We start from the raw sequence: 14,973 nt of genomic DNA on the forward strand, positions 1-14,973 counted from the left end.
AAAACAGGAAAATACTGTATGTGGAAGTAATACTAGTATACTTTTCTGTGATTGACAATTTTCCTGTCACTTACTTGTCCTGGAGAGGCAAATCCGACCCACCTAGTACTCCAAGCAGATTAAAACCAAGAGCTGAGAATTGTTTACAACTGCAATTTGACCCAGGTCTGCTGTATTATAACCTGAATATCAGACCTATGGAGACCTAACCAAGCTCCCAGGATAGTTGAAAAAAAAAATATATATATATATATACTGTATATATATATATATTACTGTAGTCTTTACCCATGAATGTCTCATTTGGGTATTTAGCAGTTATAGTGCAGAATAATGCCATACCAAGTTACTAAACAGTCCTTATCCCCTTCCCTCTAGCATCTCCCTCATAGTGTTTTGCTGGAGGATTCAATGAACACATAAGGATAGGGTATACAGTGAAAATAAAGGGTTTTGAATGCAGCACTCTGATCGAATTGAGACCCGGCCTTAGGGTTTGTAGGAAGTCAGGTTTATACAAAACTCTGTAACAACCATGACCCCCCTCTGAATTCTCCTGTTTGCTGTTCAGAAAAAGCTTCTGTGACAAAGCCAACGCCCTGGCTTTAGACTTCTAATATGTGATATTATGTAAGGTGTGACGACATATACTGCGGTGCGAGAGAGAAACACTGAGGAAATAATCTATAGAGAAAAAGGGCCTGACGTCCTGAAACAGCAGCAGCAGCAGCAGCAGCAGCAGCTCTCTTCTCCTCCTGTTTGGACTCGGTGTGTCGTCTCCATCTTCTGCTTCAGTTCACATCTGCCTTTCTCTCTTCAGCTCTCTCCTTTCTCCTCCCTCTATCCATTTCTCCTTTCCCCCCTCACCTAGCTGTGTTTTGATGCAGTGAGCTGGTACTTAGGTGGACTACAGTCTCTGCACCATGCACACACACACACACACACACACACACACACACACACGCACGCACGCACACGCACGCACACGGTGGCCCATTCTGCCCTTCCTCCCTGAAAAACATGGGCTATGACTTCAATTGTCCAAATGTAAATGATTTACAGTAAACCGACCATTCATTCTCTCTACCCCTTTATCTCTATTCAGGGTCATGCAGGGCTGGAGTGTTTCCCAGCATACATTGGGTGGAAGGCAGGAAAACATCCTGGGACAGAGTCACCAATCCATTACAGGGCTAACATAGATAGACAGACAGTCACTCACACTCCCACTCTCCAATCCACCTGACTTGCATGTTTTTGGAATCTGGGAGGAAACATACATGAAATTAGTATATTGACAAAAAAAACAACATGGAAATATATTTTTTGACTGTGCATAATTGCAACAATTTCCCTGATGCATTTAAACATATAAATTAGATAGTAGTACATATTTGAGAATATGTATATGAGAATACTGTATGTATCCATATAAACATACATGGATACATATTCTCACATAAATTAGATAGTAGTGCATATTTGAGAATATGTATCCATGTATGTTTACATTTGTGAATCACTTTTATTCACATTTCATTGTTTGGAACATTTCATTCACCCGTCATTCATGAAGGGTTCAGACATGCAGTATATGGCTTTATGTTTCTCCTCCTCTGTATCATAGTCCAGGAGCCTCTGTAGCATTATGCAGAACAGTGTGGGACTCATTGTAATGGCACACAGTCATCCATTTTCTATTATGTTAATGTACATTTCCACAAACAGCCCAATGAATTTCCAACCACAAGCAGTGCACACACACAGAGACATGCACACACACACACACACACACACACACACACACACACACACACACACACACACACACACACACACACACACACAATAAACAGCAAAGATGTTTACAGGAACAAGTCAGCCTCATCTAATTTATTTCAGAGTTTTAGTGGATCAGCCTTCAAAATCCCAGCCTTTATCTGTGTGCCTGCACACTCCAGCTATCTGTTCAAACATGCCAGCAGGCTGAAGCGCAGCCTTAAAGGTTCGATCTCACTCTCCCACCCTGCTGTCCCTCCCCATTCCTCCCAGCTGTAGCAGCGGGTGGGTGCAGGTGGTGCGCTGTAGGTGTGGATGTGTCAATACACAGTGCACTAATAGTTGAGGGATCGGCTGCTTAGCTACATGTTGACACCACATACAGTACACATACGTCATACCTCTCCAGGCCGTGCCCACGTCTTCTGCTCTTCTGCTTAGACAGTAAGCAGTTATAGGAAAAGATGTATTCCAAAAACTCTGTGCATCCCTTTTGGAAGAAAATGTACCAAATCATTCAATATCTGTAAAGTATAGAGCATCAGGTCTGTAAAAGTTTAACCAATTTATGCTTTAGAGTAGACGTCTCTTTTTTCAAATTTTGGAGCCAAACTACTAATTTGTGCAGTCTAAATTTCCATACCACTGTCATTGCCAGCGGTGGAAATAGTACTAGAATACTCAAGAAGAAGTATTGTTACATGGCTGATATTTACTTAAGTAGAAGTATGATTACTGGTGTAAAAATCTACTTAAGTAAAAGTGAAAAATGTAGCTAATTTAAAATGTGCTCAGAGTAAAAGTTACTGAGATACTTTTTAGAAAAGAGCGCCTTGTTAGATTTGATCTTTCCCATGCGATTCTCAAAGGACGAGAGGGCCAAGTTCAAATTAGATTCTTTTCTTTTCTTTCAATGGTCTTTTATTAAACAATCAGTTTAATAAAAGACAAGAGTCCACGGGGAATGCATTTTCTGTCTTATATCAACCCGACACAACCCATATACATACACCCACCTAAACATACACACAGAGCTGACCATAAGAAAGTGCTTTTAAGATTGGAACTGTATAAAAAAAAAAGACATAAGAAATATTTTAAAGGATATACATAAAGGAACACAATTTAAACATAATGATAATGTTAGCAAAGGTTGATACATGAATAAGTATTAATAATAAATATACTAGCAACAAATACTGTACACTTCAGAGAATACATTATAAAATAATTAAACAATAAAAGTAATAACAATAATAAAATAGATAAGGGGCGGGGGGGGGGGGGGGGGGGGCGTCTTGGACATGTGAATACGATGAACTACTTTAAATTGTAAGAGTGCATGGCCTGCACACATAGAGGAAGAGTGTATTTGAGAGAGGATCGAGTCCCATGTGTCATCCATGAAGGTAGCATGTAAGTCCTGTTCCCATGCCAATCTTATGATCGTCATAGGGGGACAATTCAGCTTGGAAATCAGATTATAGAGACTGGATATGGTTCCCTTTAGTGTAGGGTTAACAGAAAGAAAAACATCAAGAAGATTAGCTGCAGGCTTCTGGGGAAATTGGGGTATCTGGTGATGGACAAAATGCCTAACTTGTAAAAATCTAAAAAAGTGAGCATTGGGAATTGAAGATTTCTTCAGCAATTGGGAAAAAGAATTATCAAGAAATTATCAATAAAAAGATGATCAAAAGACATCAGGCCCTTTCTGTGCCAGGTCTGAAATGCACCATCATGAACAGAAGGGACAAAAAGATGATTGGCAGCAATAGGGCTTAGAAGCGAAAAGGCCTGCAAACCAACATTTTTCCTGAATTGGGCCCATATATGTAGGGAATGAATTACAACTGGATTATTATTGAGGATACTGGAGGCAAGAGCAAGTGCTGCACCCAAAAAGGCAGGTAGGGAAACTTCAAAATGAAGTGCACAAACAAAGTAAAGACTGTAAAAGCTCCTATTACTCTTCTCTTCTTTGCTGGCTGACCGTTCACTGTGAATGGCTCCACAATTTGTCAATTTACGACCAGTTTCCAGTCCAGTTTATGTTCCTTATGGAGAGCCACAACATGTGTACTCTAATGGATGTGATTTAAAGTGTAGCTAAGTACAATATTTCAGTAAAAACCTACTTAAGTAAAAGTAAAATTACTGACTTTAAGAAATACTCAAAAAAGTACAAATATACTAAAAAGCTACTCAATTACAGTAATGTGAGTAAATGTAAGTAGTTACTACTTAGTACCAAAACCAATGAAAACAATTGCATATGTGGACAAAACGTAGGATCATCAGCATGCAGTGCTGCACTTCTCATTGCTGCACTTCCTGATTACTACTGACACGTGCAGAGCCGAAGACGAGGCACACACACACACACACACACACACACACACACACACATACACAAACACAAACACGCAGACACACACTTTTCTTCAGCGAGTACAAGGCAGCCCCTCCCTGGCGTCACGGAACACCGAGCTAAAAATATGTAGGAGACCCGGCTTCAGTGCCATCAGAGGGACGAGGGCCTTTGTAGCTTTGGAGCTGACCGAAAACTCTCCGACTGCTGTCAGATATTTGGGATTCTCAGCCATCTTCAGCACGCCTACAAGCAATTCAGTTCACCTCACAGCTCCGTCTTAAAATGCTTTCTCAATCTGAGTTTGGGCTGTCTTGTTATGTAACCCTGACACACAGTGGAAATGTAAGACAGGCGAATCTCCCTGTCTCTCTCTTTCTCTTCCTCTGCTGTTGCTTCCTGGTTGTTTCTGGGTCGGTTCTTGGTCGCTTGGTCGTTCTTGGTCACTGGATTAGATTTCGTAACATTGATTCCTCTAGGTGAAGTTAAGGAGTAAGTGAGTTAAAGTCTCATCACAACTTGGCAAACGCTGTCTGTCTGTTAGTCTACAAATGCCCTGATTCATGGCCACAAGCTGTTTTCCTCCTCGACAGGCTAGAATCCATTTTGTCACATGCATGGTTGTATGGTTGCATGTGGTTGTGATACCTTTTCTCTCTCTCTCTCTCTCTCTCTCTCTCTCTCTCTCTCTCTCTCTCTCTCTCTATGTCACTGATTTAATCACCCGCATCTATAAGTTTTTCCACATTCATACAATAGCCCAGAATAGGAAAGTCAAGTAAAAGCAGGATTCATCCATGTGTGTCTTTGTGTACTCCCTTTTGGATGGTTTAAAAATCAGGTTATGCTAACTTATGTGGCCCTGAACAATAAGCAGGCTAATGGCTTGAGCTCAGATCGACTTCACAGCAGCCAGTCACATGAGTCAGTCTGTGGTAAATGGCAGTGAAATGTCAGTAATGCAGACCTGCGGCATTCCTGTGTAGACTCCTCTGCCTGTATGTCTGCTTTACCAATACTGTTCTGGCATTTGAGTATGGTTCTTTATGTGTGTGTGCATGTGTGTGCATGTGCGTGTGTGTGTGTGTGTGTGTGTGTGTGTGTGGTATAGGTGACCTGTAGTCCCTTGATATCCAGACACTAATTGAAGGGAATACAGAATACAAAAAAAAACTATCTTTAATGAAAAATAGTGTGTATGCACATCCCTACATATCTTCTTAACGACTGGTGCTGAACATACAAATAAACAGTATTAAAGGCAAAAAGTGCCTGTACACAGTACCGTATATTGATTTCCCATGCTTTAATTATAGACCAAACAACAACGTTTCACCCACAATGGGCTTCGTCAAAATGAAACCATGTCAACCATCAACCACAACTGCAGTAGGCGTTTTTGCACAGCAATGATGTACTTTTTTGTCATACTTTTTTTTTTTTTTACCACTGATAACAATAATAATACTTTACAACTGGAACAACAAGTACATCTATTGGTAAAATATCTGTGTGATAAAAACACTTTAACTCCTCCTCCGTCACTTCAGAACCTGTAAGAGCAACTTTTGGGGGGGGGTTTGGAGTCACAGGGTGTGACGTCCCAACAACCACAGTTATAAATAGATGTTAACTGTCTTTTATGTGGAGGTGTGTCCTCCCAGTATCCAATCACAGCGCTTCCCTCACGTCAGCAGAAGTTGAGTATCTGGCCACAGCTGCTGTATTCTTCTGCTCCTCGCCTCCCCTGTCTGACTAAGCGTCCACTTGTGAAAGGGCTGCCTGCAATTAAATCTTACTTAAGTGAAATAATATGAAGGTTTTTTTCCCCTGCTCTGTCATTTTTGTCACCACACCAGAGACAGAACAATATCTCGCCGAGTCAGCAGATCTTTTAATATCTCTCACTTCCTCTTTCTTCTTCAAAGCCAAAGACAGTGCAACTGAAATCAAATACTGAATGCTGTCTGTTCGCAGAACCAAAGACAGCATGTACCATGCTCTGACCTACGCCACCATCCTCGAGATGCAGGCCATGATGACCTTTGACCCGGAACACATCCTGGCAGCAGGAAACACCATGAAGGAGGCTCAGGCTGTCTGCCAGCGGTGAGACTTTCACACATCAGGGAGGAAAATTGCACCAGCGACCGGCCAGATGCTGGTCAATTTTGACAGTGGCTGTTAAGTTTGTTATTCTTGGAGTTTGAAATCAAAAAGCTAGTTAGCTGTTAAAATACTAAAAGTGAAATTTTGAGACTTACCACCCACTTTGAGCTATAGACAAAAAAATAAAGTTTGTTTACACTAGGAGGTTCTAATCAAAAATCTAGTTAGCTGGTAAAATACTGAAAGTGAAATTTTGGGACTTACCAGCCACCGTGGGCTATAGACAAAAAAAGTGATGTTCTGCAATCTACAACATATTTTCAACTGCAATGTATTGCTCCTAAAATGAGGCGGGGACTCGTGAATTTTGTGGTTACATTTTGGCAAGCAAAGCTTCCTTTATCCTCTCCTTATCTGATATGGTGATGAAAATGAGTTTGATGACCATAAGTATTACTGATTTATTAATTTAGCCCCTCACCAGACACACAGCCAATGATACTGTATCCGTTTAGCTCTGGATCCCATTAGTAACATCATACCAAAGAGCAGAGAACATGCTGGGATAAGGCCAGCTCATCGGCCAGAGGAATTTCACAGTTTGTCCTGGAGCCACTGTGTGAAAATGTCATGTATACCACTACTCTCCTGCTGGACTAACATTAGACTCCATTAACTCAGCCGCAATGCGCACACACACACACACACACACACACACACACACACACACACACACACACACACACACACACACACAGCCACACACACACACACACACATACACACACACACACACACACACACACACACACACACACACACACACACACCCACACACCCACACACACACACACACACACACACACACACAGAGTAACTCTCTTCCTGGCTGTTTGTGCTATTCAGACCAGCCGCACTGACACTGACCTGAAGTCAGAGCTGCAGTTTTCCATTTCAAGGTTATGATTGTTGGTAGGAAAGTAAATCCTCGGTCAGCACCTTGGGGTAACTTCACCCTGCAGCGACTCAGCATCCTGCCTTTACTGGAATGAGGCTGGGCCACTGATTTGCATAGAAACAAGATAACTAAGCAAATACAAGACAGTGCAACGCTGTTGAAAAACAACCCTGAACACTTTCCATGGAAAAAAGCCACTGATAACTGATGATGATTTTGTGTGTGCTCTCACCCAGGCACCGCAAGAAGTCCAGCTTCACCAGCAAAAACTTCACTGAAGGTCAGTTTGGCCGTCCGATAGCAGGATGAGTACGCCATCCACTGTGTGTCACCATGATTCATAATCACTGCATACCATGCTAACAGATAGGCAGCAGTTTCAACTTGTGCTTTGTGTGTGTGCGGGTACTTGAGTGTGTTTGTGTATGCGTGCTTGTGTGCGTGCGTGACTAGTAATGACCAGCAGTTTGAATCTATGCTTTTTGTGTGTGTGTGTGTGTGTGTGTGTGTGGGGCTGCTATGCCCCCGAGCTCTGCTGAGCTAGTGCTTTCAGACTGTCTGACTGAAGATAACTATGATGTAATCTTTTTCACCTCAGAGGAACTCCATGCTGAAGTTTGCTATGCCGAGTGTCTCCTGCAGAGGGCAGCGCTCACCTTCCTTCAGGTCTGAAACACTCCTACAGCCTGACAGAGATCTGCCATCAGTTATCATTTTGTGTTTTGTTTAAACCTCTTTCTTTCTTTCTTTCTTTCTTTCTTTCTTTCTTTCTTTCTTTCTTTCTTTCTTTCTTTACTCTCTTTACTCTCTTTACTCTCTCTGTCTTCTCTCTCCAGGATGAAAACATGATCAGTTTCATCAAAGGGGGGATCAAAGTGAGGAATTCCTACCAGACATACAAGTAAGAACGTGAACTCCACAATATCCTCTTCTCCTCCTCCATCCCCCCCCCCACCCCCCCACCCCTCACTTTGACGCTCTCTCGCTCTCTCTTCCTCTTTACCTTGCTGAACTCTGCGTTCATCATTTTTTCTCTGTTCCCTTTTCCTGCACCTTGCAGAGAGCTTCACACAGTCCTCCAGTCCACTGGCTACACTCATGGCGACAACCATGGCCATTTTGAGGGAGGCGTCAAGCTGGGAGTGGGAGCCTTTAATCTGGTAAGGAGAAGGCCTTACCTTCTGGGTCAAAGAATAGTTGCAAATAATTTGTAAGTATTTGTATTATCCTGCTTGCATGGTTTAGCATGAGTGGGGTTTACTACATCAGGACAATTTCGTGTCAGATAAGTAAGGTTGAATTAGGCTGAAATAAACCATAAAAACCATTTGCAAAAACAATTTAAATCTGTTTGTAATCTGGTTATTTATGCTGGAGAGCCATTACTTTACTTGTAGTCCAAACCTAATATACCTGATAATAGGCTTAATTATCCCCTTGGAAACCATCCATGCTATAATGATAACCATAAAAGAACCCAAAGCCATTCAGCTCCTGTTTCTCTCCTCTGCTTCTCGTCTTCCTGCAGATGATTTCCATGTTGCCCACACGGACACTCAGGCTGTTGGAGTTTGTCGGCTTCTCTGGTAATAAGGTGAGTTTCTCCTGACAAGTGAGAGCTAGTTATGGCTGACACAAGGAGGAACTGACAGCAGGACTGGAGGTGTAATGGCTCCGGGTGTGGAAGCTCTAGTTAGAGATGTTTGACAGGGGATGGATTGTTCTGTGCTGTGTGAGGCTATGGGTCCTTCCTGTGTAATAACTCTGGTGTGTGTGTGTGTGTGTGTGTGTGTGTGTCAGAATGATGCTTTTGACATGCACTGATAAATAGAGGATGTGGATGACTTGTCAATTGCGAGTGCAGGTTAATGCATTATTGTATTATCTGTGTGTCCTGTTTTTACTGCACTTCACCAACAGAATGGTGAAGACGAAAGTCAACCTTGATCTTTACATGTCCATATATGGGTGTATAATGTATGTGTGTGTGTGTGTGTGTGTGTGTGTGTGTGCATGCAGGAGTTCGGCCTGCAGCAGCTCCAGGAAGGCTCTGCAGAAAACACATTCAGGTCCTTCTTGTGTAACATGCTGCTGCTCTGCTATCACACCTTCATGAGCTTCATACTGGGTGAGGAGGGACACACACACACACACACACACACACATAATTGCAACCAACAACAAAAACAGACAGATATACAGTATATAGAGAGATCATAGCTAGTTTTGTTGTTGTATTTGTTATGCAGGAACTGGAGAGGGGGATGTTGGGGATGCAGAGAAACTGCTGCAGCCATATCTGAAAAAGTATCCTAAGGTTTGCCAACATTACACACAGTGTCTTCTGAAAGTTAACCATGTGATTTGCTGTGTTGTGTCTCTAAACACACTGTGGGTTGTGTCTCTCCTCCAGGGATCCATCTTCTTGTTCTTCGCTGGTCGAATAGAGGAGATCAAAGGCAACCTGGATGCTGTGAGTGCCAGTCATTTCTCGCACACAGCAATGAATTCAGCAGTGCTTTCTTCATGTGGGAGGTTTTTGCTTTTTATACATCACGCGTTTAGAAGTTTATTTGTTGATGTATTCACTTGTGTGTCTCTGTCTGTCTGTCAGTCTGTTTGCCTGTGTGCCTGTGTGTCTATGTGTCTATGACGGGTGTAATGATCAAATTGTATTGCAGTATTCTTACCGGGAAACCCAATTCGACAGTCAAAATTGTCACTATTGATTTATCTATTAGAGCTTCTTGGACATTTTCAAGCATTCAGACAGAATTCAATCTGAAGATGATGTAAAACGCCATGATTGAAGTTGTCTGTAGACTTTGGTTGCTCATGATAGTGATTCTCAGCATTTTCACACTTAACATACAAGCACTTCCTGACTGCTACATTTGAGGTTACGATGTTCAGCAAACTAAACATTGCAATGTCAACCACAAACTGTGGAGTGTTTGTGTCACTGCATTTCGTTCAGTCATTGCAAACTTTCACAATCTGTTCAATGTACAGAAACACTGTCACTTCCACAGTGGCGCTACTTGGATGATTTATATTATAAAGAGTAATTAGCCCTGTCCTTTGTTTCTTTTTTGTTGTGGTGGAATGAATGATTTTCACATTTTTATAAGTGGGTAAAATTTTCCCATCACTGAAAGAACCTAAAATGTCTGAATGACACTGAAAAATGAATCTGTGTTGTTAAATTAATTTTTGTCAAGCAACAAATAAATATCAAACAAAGTGACATCATGTGTCTCAGTAAAAAGTGCAAATTATTTGGATGATATTGAATCAGTTTGCTGGGTAGTTCTGATAACCAAATTAAAAAGAAATGACTCAGCACTCCAAGTGTATAGGCCAATTTATTTTATTTTTAAAACACAGCAGTAGCAACAGACATTTAGTCAGTGTTTTAGGAATAAATGAAAACATATTGTACACTTTGGCCATTTCTTGCACCCAGTCTAAGATATATTCTTTGACTTTCTGTTAACTTTTTTGAGTTGTGCGCTCTCTTTCCTGGTTTCTAATGATTAATGCACAAATCCAGAACCAAATGAAGACATCATAACAAAACTCTGCATTGCTTTTCATGGCACTGAATCAAAGTCAGTTGTATCGTATGGAATTGCATGGTATCATATCGAATCGCTCACTACATCTCCAGATTCATATTGAATTGTTCTAGGGAGAGACTCTCATCCCTATCGCCTGTCCATGTCTCTGCCAGGCTATCAACCGCTTCGAGGAGTGCTGTGAGGCCCAGCAGCAGTGGAAGCAGTTCCACCACATGTGCTACTGGGAGCTGATGTGGTGCTTCACATACAAGAGGCACTGGAAGATGGCCTACTTCTACGCTGACCTGCTCAGCAAGGAGAACTCCTGGTCCAAGGTGAGCCGCCTCACGGACTTTGTGTGACTCGTGGCAGAGACTTGGCAGGGGAAGGTGGTGATCTGCTAAATCATGCACAGTGTGTTAATCGTACAGGGAATAGGTACAACAACAACAAGACCAATAAATGTGTACAATGAAGTCACATTTAATCTGTTTCCTGGCTAAGTAATGAATGGGTTGCCTGGTAAGACCATCCTGATCACGTGACCTCACATTCTGTTTCGCTCCACGGATCGGTCTGGACTTCTAGCCGCCCACATTGATTTCAGTGGGCGGGAGTACTTGCCTTGACAGACAAACTCCTTCAGCCAATCAGCGAATCCAAATTAAAATCAAGTCGGAAGAATGGGGAAAACGTCTTTTCCACCGAGAAACTCCGCTAGTGCATACTCTTGTTCTTGTTTAATTGTTGTTATTGAGTCTATTTCTGCAATGACTGCACTTATGGCTGTGTTTACTCTACTAACATTAATGTTACTGCTCGTTGCTTCAGGAGACGCCATTACTGTTTTGCCAGCGGTGGCCTGTATTTCACGTCATCAACTATGACGCAGTCCCTGATTGGCCCGGTTACATTGTAATTTCAGGAAATCGATGTGGGCGGCTAGAACTCCAGACCGATCCGTGGAGCGAAACACAATGTGAGGTCACATGATCTGGATGGTCTTACCAGGCTAATGAATTGGCAGGGCTATAGTCGAGTACATTTCTTTCCAAATGCATAAATAATGATTAAAGAGTCTCTTAAGGATAAACAGAGATCTAGTATTACACCCTTCAACCCTTCAATCAATCTATATGAACTGACTAATCAATGCATAGAAGTTTGAGGAGCATAACATACCACTGTTGTTGGGTGAAAACCTCATATCTCTAAAATGTCAATTTTTCAAGAACTAAAAAAAAACAACCTTGTTTTTATCTTGACAATCATGCAATTTTGAATTCATCTAATTGGATTTTAAAAGGTTTCCTAAAGCCAAGGGTTGTAGAATTTTCTCAATCCATAGATTGAAAAAATTCAATTGAAATTCTAACATTAAAATCACAGAAATTGCAATTACAAGATTTTCACCCGACAGTGACGATACACAGGATGAAATCCTTTAAATTGTAGTGATGGTGGAAAAAATAAACTGAACTACAGTATATTTCCAATTTTTAGATACGTAGGAAAAGACAAGTCAACAGCCAGTAGTGGGCGGGACTAAGACAAGTCCGAGTCAAAATAGGCAAAAGACTGAGACAAGTCCAAGACGTTGAAAAGAGGTTTTGAGACCAGACTCAAGACTGAAACTGTACTCGAGTGCTGCAGCCCTGGTTCTGGGTCTCTAAACTCCACACAGTTGTAGGGTTTTTCTCTCCTCATATGAACTCATATGAAAAAAAGGTGAAATTGCAGTAGTAACAGCTTTGTCCTCCTCCCTCAGGCTACCTATGCATATATGAAAGCAGCCTACCTCAGCATGCTGACTAAGGATGACTGCCTAACGTTCGGGGAGACTGAGCTCACTCTGTTCAGGTACAAAGTGAAAATGGAACAGCTTAGAAACTACAGAAACTAATCACAGCAACCACAGCGAAACAGAGATGATTCACTGCCGCTGTGATATATAACACCACATAATATTCCGCCAACTATTACTGGAAGAGACTCTAGCTATTGGTGAGGAGCATGAGCTAAGATGAGAGATGTAAATTCTACCAGGAGGGAACAATTTACAGTACCAAGAATGTAACTGTTGTAATACCTCACCATGACATTTTGTTTTGGGTAGAAACCAGTGCAACTGCATCTATTGATGGTAAACCAATGCAAAGTGCAACTCTGATAATTCACAGTTTTATTGGAGCTTTGGGTTTTTTGTTCTCTCTCTCTCTCTGGTAGATATTTAGATACTAAAACTATCTGTTTGTCACACATTTTTTTCCATATTATTAACATGCATGTGTATGAATTGCATCATATATATTCCAGGCAGGTCCCAGGACTGAAGCAGAAAATAGCAGGCAAGTCTTTGCCAACAGAGAAGTTTGCTATCAGGAAAGCCCGTCGCTACCTAGCAGAAAACCCCATTGCTCTTCCTGCTCCTCCTCTGGTCAGTACTGCTGTGTCATATGACTGTATTTTTACACGGGCACTGGACTCTTCTCTGTTACTGCTGTTGTGTCATTTCTCTGAAAACCCTGTTTCAAAAGCATCAATGAAAGGATGTAGTTGAAGTCAGTACCTGAGGCTTTTCATTGGGAAAGTACAGTATTTCTCAGGTTCAGTTGTTTAGATGAAAATTAACTGGTTTATTATTGGTCTTGTGGTATTTGTGTCTGTATCTTTATTGTGTGTGTGTGTGTGTGCTTGCACGTTGTCTAGGAGATGATGTACATCTGGAACGGCTATACAGTCATCGGCAAACACAAAGACCTGACTGAGGGAATGCTGAAAACACTGGATGAGGCACAGGCTAAACTCGACAGCAGCCCAAGTAAACAAAACCAATTATCATCTGATCCAAGAGGATCACTCACTTGGACTGAAACTGTCCTTCTACATTAACCGTTTGAACTCTGATTTTCCCCTTAAATTTCCCCTCAAGTAGCTTCAATTTTTTGCTTTTTTCCATTCTGTACGATAATGTTATACATATTCTGTATCTGTTCATTCCAATGCTTCGTTGAAGCTATTCATTGTATTCTGTTACATCACCACACGGCCATCTTGGTAGGAAAATAACAGGTGATTGTAATCAAATGACAAACACAGCCAATGAGCTGTGTGTATTGTAAAGTGCCATATTGGTAGGAAATGCATGTGACATCAAGGGAATACTATGAATAGCTGCTTATATTGAGTCAAATATTCAAACCCAAGACACACTATTACATCAAATGGAAAATCTAGATGTCTTGTGCATGATTTCCCTGTAATTCAGTATGACATATTTGTTATCTTTGGAAACCTTGAGATCTTGATTAGAATTTAAAATTAAGTTCTGTGGGTTTGAACAAAGTTTGGCTGTACAACCAGTGGGATCAGCAGGGTGGATCTACTAAAGCTGATTCCACATAAGATATACTGTATGTGATGCTATACTGATGTTTGACTTAATCAGATTCTATGTCAGAGAATCCAAGCCACTGTTATTATCTGTAGATATAACTCTAATGAGGATGTTTGTACAATGTTACCTGTGTGGTAGTCAGTATGAACTGGCTTGTGCGGCCCTAACTGTCCTGTTGTGTGTCTGTCAGGGAATGAGTTCTCCATAGACGACCAGTGTCTGGTGAGTCTGCTGAGGGGCCTGTGTCTCAAACACCTGGGGCACCAGGAGGAGGCCGAGCACTACTTCACCCTCGTCCTCTGCAAGTAAGCCACTGTCAAAAAATACACACAGACACACAGTGGTACTAGACACTAGAATGTCCTACTGAAGTAATCCTACTGATATTTTAGTTAAGAAAAAGTAAAATTACCAGTGTAAAAATCTATGAAGTAAAAGTAAAAAGCAGCTAATTTAAAATGTACTCAGAGTTAAAAGGTTACTGAGTTACGTTTTAGAAAAGAGAACATTGTTAATTTTAAAAGGACGAGAAGACAGAGTTCAAACTAAATTCTTTTAAACGGAAAATGTGGAAATGACACAATAAAGTGCACAAACAAAGTCCAGATTACTCTTCTCTTCTTTGCTGACTGGCTGTTCACTATGAATGGCTCTACAGTTTGTCAGTTTACGTTGGTCCAGTTTCTGTTGCTTATGAAGAGACACAAAATGTATACAGTATGTAATGGATGTGATGTAAAATTTAGCTAAGTACAATACTTCAGTAAAAATGTACTTAAGTAAAAGTAAAATGACTGAC

At 41.2% G+C, this 14,973-nt stretch overlaps 1 protein-coding gene across 2 annotated transcripts in view; it reads left to right on the forward strand.

The window, feature by feature from the left end:
• The window catches only part of ttc39a (tetratricopeptide repeat domain 39A), a 33,333-nt gene that overhangs the window by 14,228 nt on the left and 4,132 nt on the right, over positions 1-14,973 (forward strand). For both annotated transcript variants that reach the window (XM_071527978.1, XM_071527979.1), the window contains 14 exons: positions 6,128-6,259; positions 7,454-7,497; positions 7,816-7,883; positions 8,054-8,118; positions 8,278-8,377; positions 8,746-8,811; positions 9,237-9,345; positions 9,467-9,534; positions 9,631-9,690; positions 10,951-11,112; positions 12,546-12,637; positions 13,094-13,214; positions 13,487-13,598; positions 14,365-14,479. In XM_071527978.1, coding sequence (XP_071384079.1) covers positions 6,128-6,259; positions 7,454-7,497; positions 7,816-7,883; positions 8,054-8,118; positions 8,278-8,377; positions 8,746-8,811; positions 9,237-9,345; positions 9,467-9,534; positions 9,631-9,690; positions 10,951-11,112; positions 12,546-12,637; positions 13,094-13,214; positions 13,487-13,598; positions 14,365-14,479 — 1,314 coding nt within the window. The remainder of the gene's footprint in view (positions 1-6,127; positions 6,260-7,453; positions 7,498-7,815; positions 7,884-8,053; positions 8,119-8,277; positions 8,378-8,745; positions 8,812-9,236; positions 9,346-9,466; positions 9,535-9,630; positions 9,691-10,950; positions 11,113-12,545; positions 12,638-13,093; positions 13,215-13,486; positions 13,599-14,364; positions 14,480-14,973) is intronic.

The sequence above is a fragment of the Centroberyx affinis genome, unplaced genomic scaffold (assembly GCF_046629955.1).
Source record: "Centroberyx affinis isolate AG114_WGS23_722 - 3 ecotype Tasmania unplaced genomic scaffold, CSIRO-AGI_Caff_v1 ptg001599l_1, whole genome shotgun sequence".
Classification (NCBI taxonomy): Eukaryota; Metazoa; Chordata; class Actinopteri; order Beryciformes; family Berycidae; genus Centroberyx; species Centroberyx affinis.